Source organism: Camelus dromedarius, chromosome 15, assembly GCF_036321535.1.
Source record: "Camelus dromedarius isolate mCamDro1 chromosome 15, mCamDro1.pat, whole genome shotgun sequence".
Classification (NCBI taxonomy): Eukaryota; Metazoa; Chordata; class Mammalia; order Artiodactyla; family Camelidae; genus Camelus; species Camelus dromedarius.
Window position 1 is genome coordinate 52,298,819 of NC_087450.1, and position 16,983 is coordinate 52,315,801.

Below are 16,983 nucleotides of genomic sequence, written 5' to 3' on the forward strand. Positions count from 1 at the left end.
AGCTCCAGTGTCCTCTTCAGGCCCACTTTGCATCACTCCTTGGAGACGAGCTCAGAAACAGGTGTAAATGCTGCTGCTCTGGTTACTGTCATGGCTGTGACTAATGACCTGCCCTTTGTTTCTGACCCAGGAATCATGGTCCTCTGCCAGCATCCATGAATCTATGGCGGGCCAACTTGTTACCAGGGAAGCAGGGCAAAAGTCCAGATTCTTCACAGCTCTTGACAGGCTTGTATCTAACAATTCTCCAGTCTTCTCCCCAGTAACCAAGAAAGTCCTTATTATCCAGCAGGGCCTCAACAAAAACAGCCATGACAAGATAAAAAGCAGTCAGTTTTCAGCATTCAGATTTGGAAGTCACCCTACTAGTAAATGTTAAAAACTCAGCCTCTTCGGATAGAAACTACTATGTACAGAATAGAGGAACAACAAAGTCCTGCTGTAAGCACAGGGAACAACATTTAAGAGCTTTTAATGATCTGTAGTGAAAAAGAATATATACATATAACCGAATCACTTTGCTGTACACTAGACACTAATACAACATTGTAAATCAAATATACTTCAACTTTAAAAAGTGTTAAAACTCTCAGCCTCTTGACATAGCCAAAATCTATTCAATTAAATTTCTAAGTAGCCATTAGTCATGTGACTTGAATTAGTATTGAGCCAGTATATTGTAGCGTTGACAGCATGAATTCTGAGGTCAAACCAGCTGTCTTGGTTCAAATCCTCACTCCCTAACAACCAGCTGGGTGACTCTGGGCAAGTTTTAGAACTCCTCTGTTCTTCAGTTTTCTTAATGATAAAATGTGGGTAGCAGCAGCACCTTATGTGATGGGGTCGTTGTAAGGATTAAATGAGTGAATTTATACAAAGCGCTTAAACCAATGCCAAGTTCACGTATAATGTTGTTATTGTACAGCTGCCATTCCAAATGCAGCAGCACGTTCCAATGGCACCAGATTTACTTTAAAAACTCCAGCTTTGTTGGATCTGCTGACTGCAGATGATTTCCTGAGATGGACTCAAACATTTAACCATCAGAAATGAAGGATGCTTGTCCCAGGACAAGTCCATGCAACACTGTTGTAGAAGTCTGGTGCTCAGGGAAGGATGGAAACCTTTGCCAAAATGTTTATGGACCATGGTGACTATTGTCATCACTCAAATACCATGTTCACGGGGCAGTTATTTTGGGCCCGTGTTGTTTTTAGAATCCCTCATTGTTTGACAGGTCAGTACTGGATTCATAAACGTCAGCAAGTCTGTAGCTGCTCAAGGAAGTGCCCACAGTTCGGGGTCTCCTGCCTCAGGATGCATACGACCATCAGAAGAAGATGGAAAGGTCTGTACCAGCAATCGTCAGGGATGGAAGAGGCTGCTCAGAGCAGCAATGGCATTTGATATCATTCTGATGAACCCACACGAGTTTATGGGGCAAAGGATGTGGTGAAGAGCAAGGAGACAGTAAATCTAAATCATCTCACTCACAGTCCACACTCTTCAGATTTATTAAATGCATATCAAGGCATCAGTTCATCTTATGTAATGAAAGCTTAGCCAAGAGTGCAATATTGGTGAATGAAAAGAAGAGGAAAGGAATGTTTATTGAGCACCTACTATGTGTCTTGAATGTGCATTATCTCAATTTTGTGAAGTGGCTGTTATTTGCCCCCTTGGAAGAGGTGAGAAGACAGAGGCTTCAGAGAGGTTGAGGAACCTGGCCATGGTCACACAGCAGTAAGTGATAAAGTAAGCCCAGACCTTGAACCAAGGTCTGGACTCCAAAGCCTGTGCTCTTTTCCTGCTCTGCGTCAGGCACCACAGCCCCAGATGCCCATCCCACCACAGCATGACTTCCTGTAAGCAGGAGCTGTGTCCTCACCAGTATACCAGAATACAGAGATATTGATTTATTGATTTATTTATTAAATATAAATATATATATTTATCACAGTGGAACCTATAATAAATTCATATTGAACAAATGAAATCAGGCAAAATCAAAATAAATAGTCTGGGTCGTAAAGGCACTCAGTCAGAAGAACAGCTCCGGGGTCTTTCCTGTCAACCTGGGACACTGCCACAAATAGCCACACACTCTACAAAGCCCCTGAGCCACCAAGCACCGCTGGGGCCGGCTGGTTACACAAGGGGACTGTTACACTGGAACTCCCAGGAATATGCCGGAAGGGTGGTTCATTTAAAATTCTATTATACATCATGCATTATCTTAGCCTTGACTCCAGGCTCCCAGTGGTGGTGGATAACTCTTGCTAGGAAGCCTGGAGTGAAGTGTGATCAGGCCTGAATCAGTCAGCTGAGCTCATGGGTTGCAACAGCTGGAGATGTCCAGGTTTCTCCCTGCAGGGCTTTCAGTGGATTGGGCTGGTCCCTGGCCGGTTGGGGCTTGGGGTATTTCTAAGAGGCCAGCTAGGGTCGGTTCACATTGAAAATGGTCTGAAATGAGGAGACAAACAGACTGCGGGTATGAGGACAAACCAAAGTGAGGAACAGAGAAATCATTTGCCAAGATCCAAGGACAGATGGTGAACAAAAGTCAAAGCTTCAGAAGCCAGATCACACCCAGATCCACTGGAAGCTAGAAGGGATGAGTGAAGAGGGTCTGAGTCTATTGCTGTGAAAAGAGGGCCTGGGTCTTTCCCTATGATCCAGCAATCCCACACCTGGGCATATAACACAAGGGAACTCTAATTCAAAAAGATACATGCACCCCCATGTTAATAGCAGCACTATAGACAATATCCAAGACATGGAAACAACCTAAATGTCCATCAACAGATGACTGGATAAAGAAGTTGTGTATTTTTACAATGGAATACTACTCGGCCATAAAAAAGAATAAAATAATGCCATTTGCAGCAACATGGATGGACCTAGAGATCATCATTCTAAGTGAAGTAAAGGCAGAAAGAGAAACAAAAATACCATATGATATCATTTGTATGTGGAATCTTAAAAAAAGAAAGGGCACAAATGAACTTATTTACAAAATAGAAACAGAGTCACAGATACAGAAAACAAACTTACGATTACCAGGGGGGAAAGGGGAGGAGTTTGGGATTTGCAGATACTAATTACTATGTATAAAATAGGATGTAGACAACAAGGTCCTACTGTATAGCACAGGGAACTATATTCAATATCTTGTAATAGCCTATAATGAAAAAGAATATGAAAACAAATGCATATATGTATAACTGAATCACTCTGCTGCATACCAGAAATTAACACAACATTGTAAACTAATTATACTTCAATTTAAAAAAAAGGAAAAAAAAAGAGGGCCTGGGTCAATGGCTGTGAGCTTGCAGCTCATCTCTGTGGGCTCAGCAGTTAGGTTGGGCTGAGGCAAAAGGTAGAGCAAACCTGAACCCCTCTTGCTCTCATCCTAACCTGGAAAGGATTCAAACGTCCTGGCCTTTGCAGATCCCACCCCCTCCTCCAGCATTGCCGTGGAATAAATCTGAGATGCCTCTGAAAGCTTTCTCTTGCCGGGCAGGGGGAGAGGTGAAGATGAGCACTGGTAGTGTGCTGACCTCCCACCACCCGTATTTTCTACGACACCAAGGACTGTACACCACGACTCTCCCCTTGCTTCTGGAAACTGTTAGGGTTGAGCGTGGGAAGAATGCGCCAAATGTGTGACCCTGGGCCTGCCATTCCATTCAGGCCACGATGAGAACTGCACGTGCTGGAGTCATCACCATCCATGGAGAGAACCCCTTACAGCAATAGATCTGCTGACAGAATTTATGAATCCATCATTAGCTCCTCAGAAACAACGAGGCTATTTCTTGCCAGCAGTCGGGGATGAAGGATGTGCTGTGCATGCTGACAAACATCTTTTACAGTTTATAAATACCATAGCACGTGCTCCCTGCTCCAACGGGAATATATCCGGTTTGCCTGCTGCAGACAAGGCACAATTTCATCAGATAATTGCTACTGGAAGAAGAGCTGTGCGTGTGCTTCGTGCATCTGGCCTTACAGCATCATGGAACTTTTTAATAAAATGTATACTCATGTTGGTAGCTGGCAGGATTCATTTGGAAAGAAAGCCGTGTTAAAATAAAGCTACACAAAATTTCAGGAACTATATTCATTGATTTGATGTTTTTTAATGACCCAATAAAGCCCATCATAGATACACACGTAGTTGCTTCTTCTCTTTCTTTTCTGAGAAAAGGGCCTCGCGACAGCTTCTTACTATGCAGTGTTTGTAGAACATACATGAAGCATTTTTACATCCTCACAACTGTGATCTTGTTCCGTTTTCATGCATTGAGACACCGAGGCTGAGCGAGCGTCCCAATCAAAAAGAAACAGATCTGGAATGCAAACAAAAGGTATTCTCGCTCCAGGTCCAGTGCTCTTTCCCGTCTTCAAATACACTGCATCTCAGTGACATTTCCTGTTCTCCAAAAGCCCTTACAATCCACTTAAAAGTTGCTCCATCATTAAATGTGATTCTTCTGTTTTAGATTTATATTTCTTAATTTGAAATTAGCTTCAGGTGTCTTTTCACACAATAATACTTCATCAATTTCTACTGACACCTGTAAATGTCTTGCATTCAAATTGTGTTTGATTTCATTCATGTACTATAATCAGACAGAAAATATCAGGTCCTGCCTGGGTCCCACTTGAGATAAGTCAAAAGAAGCCTTGCGCTACAATAACATGGAAGATCACTCCTGGAGTGCCTACTCTATGCCAGGCACTGCACAAGATACTTTATATTGATTGGCCAATTAAGTCCTTACACTATCTCTATGTACAGATGAGAAGCCCTGGACTCAGAGAGGTTAAAGAGCTTGTCTATGATTGCAGACCAAGCTAGGATTCAAACTCAAGCTTGTCTGACACCAAAACCCATGTTCTTATCCAACATTCCTTTCTCCTAACCAGTAAGATGCCCTATATTAGCATACCATTAAAACAAAGGCTTCTTAACAATGGTATAACTTTTGGTGTAGTAGGCTGAATGTTGGCCCCTGAAGATACCCAGATCCTCATGCCTGGAACTTGGAAATGTTACCTTATGGGGCAAAGGAACTTTACAGCCATGATTAAATTAAAGATCTTGACATGGGACAATTACCCTGGATTATCTGAGTAGATCCTAAGTGTAATCACAAATCCTTATAAGAAGGAGGCCAAGAGATGTGTGACACAGAAGAGAAGGCAACATGACCACACTGGCAGAGATTGGAGTGATGAGTCAAGAGCTAAGGAATGCAGGCAGCCATTGGAAGCTGGAAGAGGCACAGAACGGATTCCCACTCCATGTCCAGAGCCTCCAGAAGGAACCAGCCCAGCTAACACCTTAATTTTAGCCCCTCAGACTCGGTTCAAACTTCTGGCCTCCAGAATGATGAGACAATGAGCTTCTGTTGCTTTAAGCCACTAAGTTTGTGGTAACTTGTCACAGCAGCCACCGGAAATTAATACTCTTGGGAAAGTTATTTCAGTTCTCTAACTACAACACCTACCTTCATTTGGGTGTTTGTTGAATAAATACTTTATCTTCTTCTCTTACCTTCCTGGAAAAAAAAAGCCAAGTAAAATTTTCAAAACTGGGATTCTTTTTAGCAGGAGAAAAGAGCTCAGGATGGAAACTGAAGGGCTCGAAGAACACAGACATTCCTTATTCAGGGGCAGTTGTGGCTGGTTCCACCTTCAGGGAATGTGAAACAAGGACAAAGGAACTTTGAACTGCTGTCAGCAGCATTTAGGTTAAATGTAAGCTGTACGGTGTGTTCTCTCAGCCTCTGGAGTTTTTTTTTTTTAACTGAGAAAATAGTTAGGTATATCAGATAATTTGAAAGTCTAAGCAGAAACCATTTCAATTACTTCTTGAGGCTCCCTGCTTTCCTGTGAATCTTTAGTGCATGATTTGTAGACGTTCCTACCTGAATCAGGTGGTCAGAGATGCCAGGAAACTGGAAAGTAATGGCTAAGCAATGCCTTCTAAGACTGGATAGTTGATCGTATTGAGAAATTATTATTGCATTTTAGTTTTACGAGTGGCATTGCAATTGGATTTAGAAAAAAAGATTATTCTTTAAAAGATACTTACTGAAATATTTATGGATTCCATGATACACCTGGTACTTGCTTCAAAATAAACGGGAGAGGAAAGGAAGTGAGTTGGGGAGGAGATGAAATAAGTTTTTTATGAGATGGTAATTGTTGAGGCTGGGTGGTGGCACATGTAGGTACGTGACACTATTATTGCAACTTTGCATGTGTTTGCAATTTTGTACGTGTTTGCAATTTTTCACAATAAAGAGTAGGTAAGAAGGAAGGAAGGAGGGAGGGAGGGAGCTTAGGGATGAGGCTAGGGAGCCGAGGGGAGGGAAGAAGGAATTATGATTGTGTCCCCGTCTGAATTTGGTCCCTATGTTGCTTCATGACCTTGGGTGAGTCACTCATTTTCCTTCTCTTTAAACTGGGAAGATGGGCCAGGTGACCTCTCCTGTCCCTCTGAGCTGTCACATTCCATGGCTTTGGGCAGTGCTTTGCCTTTCTGGTTGCCTTCTCTTGCTCAGCTCACCCTCTTCTCTCTCCTGGGTACCTAACACTTTGGCGTTCTTCCTGGGAAGGGCAAAGTAAGAGACGCTGAAAATGATGAAAGTTAAGCCACGGAGTGATTTTCAAGCAAATCAAAACAAGGTACCCATTGATGTTCAAAAGCCCTTTCACTTACATCACCCTCTAGTGTTCTGGGGGCCTTCACCCCTTGTCGCCACACAAAGGGAAATAAAGGAGTCTCTCGCAGATGTTTTTTAATAGCCTAAGTTTTAAGGCAAGCCATAACTTGTGCACCAACCACAAGAAATAAAACCTCATTAGTTAGGGCTCGACTGATAGAGAATATGGGAAAAATTAGGCAGCAGGTTAAAATCAATTTTATGCAAATTTGTAATGTAAATAAAGTTAAATGGGAACTAGCCAGTTTTTAAAAAGAAAGTCAATTACGTAAGTATCAGAGGTAGAAAGGAATCTGGTGGTTATTACACACACCTCCAACCTGAGAAAACAAGCTCAGAGAGGGGCTGCCTGGTCTCCTGGTCACACAGCTAATTAGCCCCAGTGCTGATACCAAGTCCCCAGGCTTCCCGCTGCCCCACTTCTTCCTTAAACTAGACATACAGATGGGACTAGTCACAAGTTCTCAAGAACTTGAGAAATACCTTTTTGCTAACATGAGGCAAACTCCTAACCTTAAATTGAACCATATGGAACCTGCTGTCATTCTAGGTCAAAAATGATAGAATAATGGCAATTTCATATGGCACGAATCACCCTTTTCTGGATGTTTGGAAAAGCTTCTCCAATAACATCAATCAACCTCTGTAAAATAGAGCAGGGGTCTCAGAGCATGGAAATCCCAAGGCAATGGCCCACCAAGACCTTATAGACAGAGACAATACCAAATGTCCACCAAACGCTAAGTTAAATATCAATCAACACACAAGGATGAGTTCAGGCTTGCACAAAAGAAACTATGACCAAATATTTCTGGCAACAAAACAAAACACACAATCAAAAGCAAGAAGAGCAAGCAAAGTCACAAAGTCTACCTCTATGGGCATCGCTAGACCCCCACAGGGAAAAAGTGGGATCAGCGCATCTAAAGGCAGAAGATCCTTTAACTAAAGATGGGTGGTTGGCAGAGGTGGGGGAAGACAGAAGCCCCAAAGGCAGGGATTAGCAGTGCCTGTGACTGGGACCTGTTCAGGGTCAGTGAGGTTTTTTTTCCCAAAGGCCAAAATGAACTCACTGGAATCTGAGACAATGCTCCCCGACAGCTCAGGTGTCACCTCCTCCAGGAAGCCTTCCCTCACTCACATACACATTCATAAGTCAGTAGACTTACCTATTTCCCATCAGCCTAATGGTCCCTGAGAGCAAGGACCATGTCTCATTCTTATATTCCCCGTTCCTGTTCTGAGCACACATCCCAGTAAGCACACAGGCAATGCTGACTGGAGACACAGGAAGCTGAAACTCCCTCCCTCCAGAGGAGAAGGACTGGGAGGGAGGAAATCAAGCCTGGTGGGTCCCTGGGTGCTTCAGTAGCCTTCCAAAAAGCCATGAAGAACTGCTGCTGAAGATAAAACAAATCCGAGGAGATGGAGGAAGAGGTCACAGGGTAGGACAAGAAATTTGAAATAATTAAATGACAAAACTCTGGTCCCACCCAAATGAGCCCAGCTGCCTGGGACTGGTCACTCAGAAACGGGCAGCGCCACTTGGGTCAGGTTGCCTGGCTTGCGTCTCTCCCTTGGTGCTCACGCCACTGCCAGCATCCCTGAGCAGCAGGCGTTCAGCACTGACTCAGCTCTTCCTGCGAGAAGGACCTCACTGTCTCAACACATGGGAGTGAATGACAAGTGACCTGCGTGCATCGCGGGAAAGCCGAGAGAGGCAGAAACACAAGAAGGCATTGCAGCTCTTTGTCACTAGAGGCTCAATGATGCAGCATGAATTCCAACTAAAAAGTATGGCAGAGACTGAGCCGAGGTTTGAGGGAGAGATTTCCAGCTGGCCAAGCCCAGAGGGAAGGCACCCCCACCACTGGCAAGCTACCTCCAGGAATTAACACGTGATATACAATTCCTTTAGGGCTCCAACCAGAAGAGAAAAAGGATCCTAAAAGAAGGATCTTCTTGAGTACCCGCCAGTGAAGAGACATCCCTGGATTCTTGTAGAAACCCAGGTTTCCCACTGCGTCCATCACTCAGGGTCAGGGGAAGACCCTTGGAGCCTGCTCCAGCTTCAGGGCACTCTAGAAAACTCTGCTCTGTCAACAAATGCGTCTGCTTTCTGAGTCGGGAGAGGAAAGGTACGTAAGCCAGCGTTTCCCCTTTCGTCTCAAGTACTGGAAAAATCAACATCTGACAGAGTTTGTTGCTCCTCAGATGAGCACTGTCCTCACGTATCCTTAAATCCACTGCTGAGCCCAGCAGAGCAGGGGGCAGTGGGAGGCAATGTTCCAGACACTGGCTCTGAATCTGGCTCTCCAGATTCTAAGCCCAACTCTTGTTACTCACTGTGTGAACTGAAGCCACTTTTCCTGTGAACTTCAGTGTCCTCATCTTAAAATGGACACAGTCATAAAGCCTTGCTGCTAGGGATGAGGTAAGGAATAAATGAGATGGTATAGATGACGTCCTTACACAGTAGCTTATTATTATTGATACATCGTTATTATTACAATCACTATTACTGTTACTGTTACTATTACTACATCAGCAGTCTTCAGTGACTTTATTACCAATCGGGAAATCTTCAATAAAACTGGATTCCAAATTCTATTGCTGTGCTTCGAAATTATGCTCATGCCAACATCAAAGGCATTTGAGGGGAAAGAAATATTTTTTTAAAGGGCAGGGGATGCTCCCAGATTGAAACGTGACTATAAACCCTGTTCAGTTATATCCATCTCAGGAATTAGAGAACAATTAAAAAGAGTGATGAGTCAAAAAGTTACCTTCATCAGCCAACCCACAGAGAACGTCCTTCTTTCAACAAAATGCATCTACAAACATAAAAAAATCGGATAATAAATCCTTGTGACTCTTCCATTCAGAAGATCTCCCAGAAAGAAGCCAGTCTGACAGCACAAGTTAAGAGTCGCTGTGTATCTCCAAAATTCAGATTTTTAGCTAAATTCTCTCTGCATGGGGTAGAATTGCTGTTTTACTGCCCTGGAATGAGTATGTACGCCTCTTCTTTCTTTATGAGGGTTTTCTACGGAAGAGGAGGACATGACTGCCTCTAAGGCTATTTTTAAATGTTGGCTCATTTCATAGCTGCTGGCGTGGCTTTGCTCAGTGATTCAAGTTTCACTCCTGTGGCCATAATGAGTCACATCTGTGTGTTTGTACAACATTTCTCCTTCTTCCATTCACTGAAAGTACCTCTGCCTGTGAGCCTGTAGGTTTACCCTGCTCTGCGTAATTTTCAGGTGATGGGATTTTATCTCAGCAGCAGAAATTATAAAACACAAGATATACACTGGAAACCTATCTGTAAAGGCACATGTTTCATGCACACATGCTGATATGAGTATGTCCTAAACATGTGGGTGCATAATCGGTTTACACTGGACAGTGTGGTTTAATCATGAACGTGATCTTCCTCCCTGCCAACCACCACCGAGTGTCCTGAGCAAAAGAACCAGCCCCTTGTGGATGTATATCCAAAATTCAGTAACATCCAGAAAGGACTCTTGATGCTCCGAAAAGAGCACCTCCCTCCCAAGCCAATCGTGAACATACCAAAATGTTCTTCCTTGACATAAAAACATACAACCAAGACATTCTCTGTACTGAATTAGGCAGTTTATTAGGCTCCTAAATTCCATGTCTAGAGCATGAACATGGATTTACATGCATTGTCTCACTTGTGGATCTTACATGCATGTAGTCTTCAGTCAGCTGGGCCTTTGATTCTACTTGTCAGTAATTTACAATTAGCTCAATGTGAGTAAATGATAAACACAGAATGATACAGAAGCCACAGCAAGTCCCATCCAATACCATTTACCTTTTTTTTTTTTTCCAAAATCGTATTACAACTCTCTCTTGTAAAAAATAAATTTCAGAACAAGGCATTTAATTCGCCTCACTGAGAAAAATAAAGACATTTCTATCATTTCAGAGCAATGAAATGTCCGACTATGGCTGAAAAGTACACCCTGAGAATTAAATGATTTTAACGAACCCATTGAGGTTTATAAAGCTGTGTTAACCTAACATCGGGAAGGGGCACAAGATACAGGCACAAACGTCCCTGCTCATTTTGCTGTGCAGTTCTCCAAGGATGCCGTGTTACAAACATCCTCGTTGTCTTCAATGCTTGAAGCATCCGTGGAATCGGGATCGCTCACCACGATTCCCACAGAAGAGAGACTGGTGATGAAGGCGTGCATCCGCTGGGCATAGATGTCCCTAATGTTAAAGTAAGGGAGTTCATGACACTTCTCTGGTGGGTCCTCACTACACTGGTCCACATCAATGTCCTTTTGCTTCTGGTAGTACTTGGAAAACTTGTTGAAGATAATGGTGATCGGAAGGGCCACCACCAAGATGCCACAGATGATGCACGAGCTGGCAATAAGCTTCCCGGCCAAGGTGACAGGGTGGGTGTCTCCATAGCCAACGGTCGTCATGCTGATGGTGGCCCACCACCAGCAGACGGGGATGCTGGTGAGGCTGGACGAGTGGTCGTCTTTCTCTACGGAGTAGATAAGCACAGAAAAGATGGAGATGCCCACCGACAGGAAGAGGAGCAGCAGCCCAACTTCGTGGTAGCTGTGCCTCAGTGTGGCCCCGAGGGACCGAAGTCCCACCGAGTGCCGGGCAAGCTTGAGAATTCGGAAAATTCTCATAAGCCTGAGGATCTGGACCACCTTGCCCATGTTCTCAATGTCCTCGCTCTCTTCCTCCTTGGTGTCCACCGCCAGGGTGGCATAAAAGGGGATAATGGAGACGAAGTCGATGATGTTCAGAGGATTTTTCCAGAACTTCTTTTGACAGGGAGCAGCAACCAGCCGGACGGCAAGCTCTCCGGTGAACCAGGCGATGCACGCGATCTCCACGCCTTCCAGCACGGGGTCGTCCACCTCCCCGTCCTCGTTCTGGAACTCCGACATGCTGTGGACACACATGGCCACGATGGAGGCCAGCACCACGCTCAAGGAGGAGATGGCGATGAGCTTGGCTGACAGGCAGTAGGCCGGGTTTTCCATTCGAATCCAGATCTTCTTCCGGAGCTGACCGAATCGCAGCTTGTCAAACTTCTCCAGCTCCTTCTCGAACAGGGTCGACTCTTCAAAGGAGGAGTCGGTGCTCGCATCGTTGCTCTTCTGGTCCCAGTCCTTCTCGTGGCTTTCCTCCTTGCGCTCCTGGTAGCGACTGCTGCAGCAGGAGTCAAGGAAGAGCTCGTTGAGGCCCCAGTACTCGATCTCCTGGCAGAAGGAGAACACGCACAGCTCCTCCATGACGTGCAGCTTCCCCGTGTAATAAAAGTTCAGCACGTATCTGAACAGGGACGGGTTCCGGTCAAAATAGTACTCTTTGTCCGCCACACTGTAGTCATCACACAGCTCCAGGATAGCCTCCTCCGAGTGGCAGGTGAGCAGCTTCCCGAGCCTGGTGTGAGGGAAACGCAGGAGGGTGCTCTGGTCGACGGACTGCTTAAAGCCCCCCACGTTCAGGTTGACAAGTTCCTCGTCTTGTCCGTGGCGATGGAAAAACTCACCAAACACCATGGTGGATACAGGAGGCCGAGAGCTGGCTGGGAAGGGAGACGAGGAAGTTCACGCTGCGCCTGGAAGGAACACAAGACGGCATTAGCGCTGTCCCCTCTGCCCTGCCAAGCTTATTTTTAATCTGCCCTTTCCAGGAGGATGAATTACATTAAAAGCAAAATGGGAAATGGAATAACAAAAAGAGGACATGATCACGTTTGGACTAGAAGAAAATCAACACAAATAGGTTTTGGGGTTTTGTTTTTTGTGTTTTCCTTATTCTAAAAAAAATTTGGGTTTATATATCCTTTTTTAAAAAAGATACTGTCATAATTTTTATGAACCCCAATTCCTATTTCTCTATTTTTTAAGCATCCAAAATTATCTCCTACCTTCCCAAAAGCAATGCGTTTGGGATACTTACACAATACAAGCATCTCCAGTCTCAAGCACGAGGCCTACCCATTTGGAAATGATAGGCTCACTGCTGCCTCGCTTGTAGCTCATCTCTCCTTGTCCCCAGGGCTTGGTCCCACACCCTCAGGAGCAGCTCTCTCCTCTGCTGTGCACCTTGACCACAACCTACACATACTAGGGGCTCAGCTCAGCTCTTAGAAAAGATGTAGGTTTCCCCTTATGCACCAATGTTTCACTCCTCGTAGAGAAAGCCCTGTTCCCTACTTTCAGATGTGGACAATCAAGAGGATATAATTATCTCCCTGTCCTTAAGTACCCTTTATCTTGAAGATATAGTTACACTCCATGGATGGGGTTTCAGGTACATCCACAAGGGAAGAAACTGACTTAGGGAAACCTCTTTAAGTTAATTGCACTATCAGTTTCCTGACACAACCACGCTCCTCTGCCACCTCCTCCCTCCCTTCACAGTCTCCCACATACTCCCAATCTATGATACCCAAGACATAGTGGTCCAGCACATACAGGCCGTTTTAGTCCTAATACTAACTGAGATGTACGCGAACCATTTCTCAGAGAGAAAATAATAGATTTTTGACCATCATCAATACAATGATGCTTCCTCAGGGCCAATGATGCAGGTAGAAGAAAGGTGAGACTGTCACATACAGAATTCCAACTGAGACCTACCAGATGCTTTGTACATATTATGTCATTGAATCCTTCCAACACTGTAAGGTAAGTGTATAGGAAAACGGATACTCAGAGCGGTTGAGTTCAAGGTCAAGACAGAAGTAAATGGTAGAGCCACAATTAAAACCCCAAGTTGGAGTAATCCCAAAGCCCATGCTATTTCCACTACGCACGTTCCACCTTCTCCCAATCCCTTCCTACTCTTTTCCTTATTATAATCCAATAACCCAACGTGGCAACTGCTATAATAGAAGTTGAGTCATGCGTCTTTGGGATCGTTGAGAAAAGAGCAATGATCTCTGTCTGGAGAAGCTTCATAGATGAGGTTGCATTCAGGTCAAATGTTACAGGTTTAAGCAGAGGTGACCAGAGAGGGAAAAGGACATCCCAACAGAGGGCATCAAAAGGTAGGCAGAAGTCAGGCAGTAAAGAGACCTGAGCATCCGTCTAAAGAGTCTGGACTTTATCCTCGAGGTAAGACCACTAAATCATCTCAATCAATAAGTGAATGTGGATGTATCTGGGACTGTAATTTAGAAAGACCCCACTGACAGCAGGAAAGAAGACTGAGGGGGGGAATGGCTGGGCCAACGAGGGAAGGCTTCAGTAGAGCAGGTGAGATGGCCCAAACTCATGCAGAGGTGGTGTGTATAAAGAGGAAGTGACAAACTCAAGAAGTTTATAAAGTAGAATTGACAGTACTTGGTGATTGATTGGAAAGAAAAGATTTTAAAAAGTGGAAAGTCAAAGCAAGGATATGTTTTCTACTCTGCCTAAGTGGGTGACATCATTAGAGGGAGCAAATTGTTCATGTGGGCACTTCTTGCCTTTATGTTTATGGAAAGTCAAGGCTATCGGCAAGACAAGAGATTCCGCCTCTGAAAAGGACACATCAGAGGATGCAGCCTTAAAATACAGTCCTCTGCTATCCACCTTAGGAGGACACCCACAGTCATAAAGAATGCACGGCCATTTGCTCTGGACACAGCAGCACTGACTATGTTCCCATGAAACCAGAGACCATGGCCTGGCATGGCAAAACACTTAATAGATTTGCTGACTTCTTTAAAAGAAGTGATTTTTTTTTCTGCCTCTGCTTTCTATTTTTAGTTAAATATCTTCTCTGAAGGGCCTAAATCAGAACTCATGGCATCGTCCAAATATTTATGGAACATCAGATCTATGAAAGCAAGCTTATGCTCATGGCAAACAGAGTAGTAAAATGCTCCAAGGAACTAGTTTTAGCTAAGCTAGCGTTAAGACTTTAATGGACATTATCTTCTGGCGGATTAGGTTTGATCTCCTTGGCCATCCTGGAAACCCACAGTGCGAGAAAGCCACTGTCTGCCTTCGTGATCCTGTCTGCTTAGGTCAGTCTTGTAATCAGAGAGCGTGCCGTCCAGTTCTCAACTGTTCCACAGTCACTTCTCCAAAGGACACTGTTATCAACCGTAATATCAGTCTTCTTGCTCTGCCCTCCTTGCTTTTTAGTCACTCCATGCCAGTGAAAGAGAGCCCATTCTGAGGTCCATCCATTCCACAAAATCTAATCATAAAAGCAACACACATCATTAAACCAGGGGTCTCTTGTTGAGGGGCTTTCAGAAGAGAGAAAAAGGAAAGCATTTCTGGATCAGATCAAATGCTTCAGCTCAGGGGACGAGACGGGGCTCTGTGTCAGGGCAGCCAGGGTACAGTGTGGGTGTCTTTGGCTGGGTCCAGCCTGTCGCAGCCTACGGAGGTCAGGGAAGAAGGAGATCCCACCTTGACAAACTGCAGTAAAGTCCCCTCACATGTAGATAGTCCCGGGGAATTGCAAACAGTCCTTCTACCATTTGTTCCTCACCAGTACCTTGGGATTTTGCAGAGGAAGCAGGATCAGAGGAGATGAGTGGGCATCACCCAGCTGTTAAGGGTCAGAGCAGAAGCCCAAGCCTAGGCTCCTTATGGCAACCCCGCTGCTCTACAGCGTGCTGGTTCGCACGCGCACAGTGGCATAAGACAAGCAGATACTGAGCACCATTATTTTTACGAGATTCCTATAGTCAAACTAGTATTTACTTAACAATCATCATTAACTCCTATTCAGAAAATACTTAATTGGATCAAAGGTATATCTGTCTATATATTTAATATATATTATATATAATATATATTATATATGAAGTTACATACAAATGTACACATAAAGGGACATATATACATACACACCCACACATAGTGTGAACCATATATATAGAACTATACACACATTAAATAAAAATATGGGTCAATTTCTCCATAAATGAGAAAAACCTCTCTATTATGCCTAAAAATATAAAAAATATAACCAAAAAATGTTATTATATAGAAGTAAAAATTCTGATATGGAAAAACATACCATAAGCAACATTAAAACGAGAATGCAGGAAAAAATACTTGCCACTTATATCACAGACAGGTGGTTAATATACCTAACATATGAAAAGCTTTAGCTAGAAAAGAAAAAAAGAAAAACAATATAGAAAAATGGACCAGATACAAAGAGACAGTTCACAGAACAAAATGCAAATGGGTCTTAAAACAAGAAAAAAATGCTCTATCTTTTTCATAAGATAAATGCACATTAAACCTATGGTGCAGTATCATATCTCATATTAAAATAAAAAAAATCCAAAAATTGGACCACATACTCTATTACCGAGTATGTGGGCAAGTAGGCACTTTTGTAAACTGTGGGTGGGAATGTAAAATGAAGGGAACTTGTGAGGAGAAACTTGGAAAAGTCTAACAAAGCCGCCCACAAAATAGGAGAATATATTTGCAAATCACATATCTGATAGAGGTCTAGTATCCAGAAGAGATTAAAACACACTTAACCACTGAGCAATAAAAAGACAAATGGGCAAAGGATTTTTATGGACGTTTCTCCAAAGATATACAAATGGCAAAAAGTACATGAAAACATGCTCAGCATCATTAGTCATTAGGAAAATGCAATTCAAAATCACGATGAGATACCACTTCATACCACTAGGATGGTTATAATCAAAAAGCAGTAATAAGTTGGGGAGGGTATACCTTAGTGGTAGTTTGTGCTGAGCAGGCAAGAGGTTCTGGGCTCAATCCCCAGTACCTCCAGTAAATAAATAAATACATAAACAAACAAACAAACCTAATTACTTCCCCCAAAAATATATTTTTGAAAAAGTGATAATAATAATAATAGTATTGCATTATAATACAATAAGTAGTCGTGAGGATGTGGAGAAATTGAAACCCTCAAGCGTTAGGGGTACTAATATAAAATGGTGAAGCCATTTTGGAAAACAGTGTAGGTTCATTTTGCAAAAACTTAAACATAGCGTTACCATTATGATCCAGCAGTTCCATTCCTAGGTATGTTCCCAAGAGAACTGAAAACATGTTCAAACAAAAACATGTACACTAATGTTCACAGCACCATTATTCATAATAGTCAAAAAGGAGGAACAACCCAAATGTCCATCAACTGATGAATTCATAAACAAAATGGTGTACCTACACGATGGAGTGTAGGTACATTTGGCTATAAAAAGGAACAAAGTACTTATCCATGCTGTAAC

At 43.4% G+C, this 16,983-nt stretch overlaps 1 protein-coding gene across 2 annotated transcripts in view; it reads right to left on the reverse strand.

Moving 5' to 3' along the window:
* Positions 1–10,357: 10,357 nt before the first annotated feature.
* The window catches only part of KCNS3 (potassium voltage-gated channel modifier subfamily S member 3), a 33,230-nt gene continuing 26,604 nt past the window's right edge, over positions 10,358–16,983 (reverse strand). For both annotated transcript variants that reach the window (XM_010986683.3, XM_031466612.2), the window contains one exon: positions 10,358–12,369. In XM_010986683.3, coding sequence (XP_010984985.1) covers positions 10,835–12,310 — 1,476 coding nt within the window. In that variant the 5' untranslated portion in view covers positions 12,311–12,369 and the 3' untranslated portion in view covers positions 10,358–10,834. The remainder of the gene's footprint in view (positions 12,370–16,983) is intronic.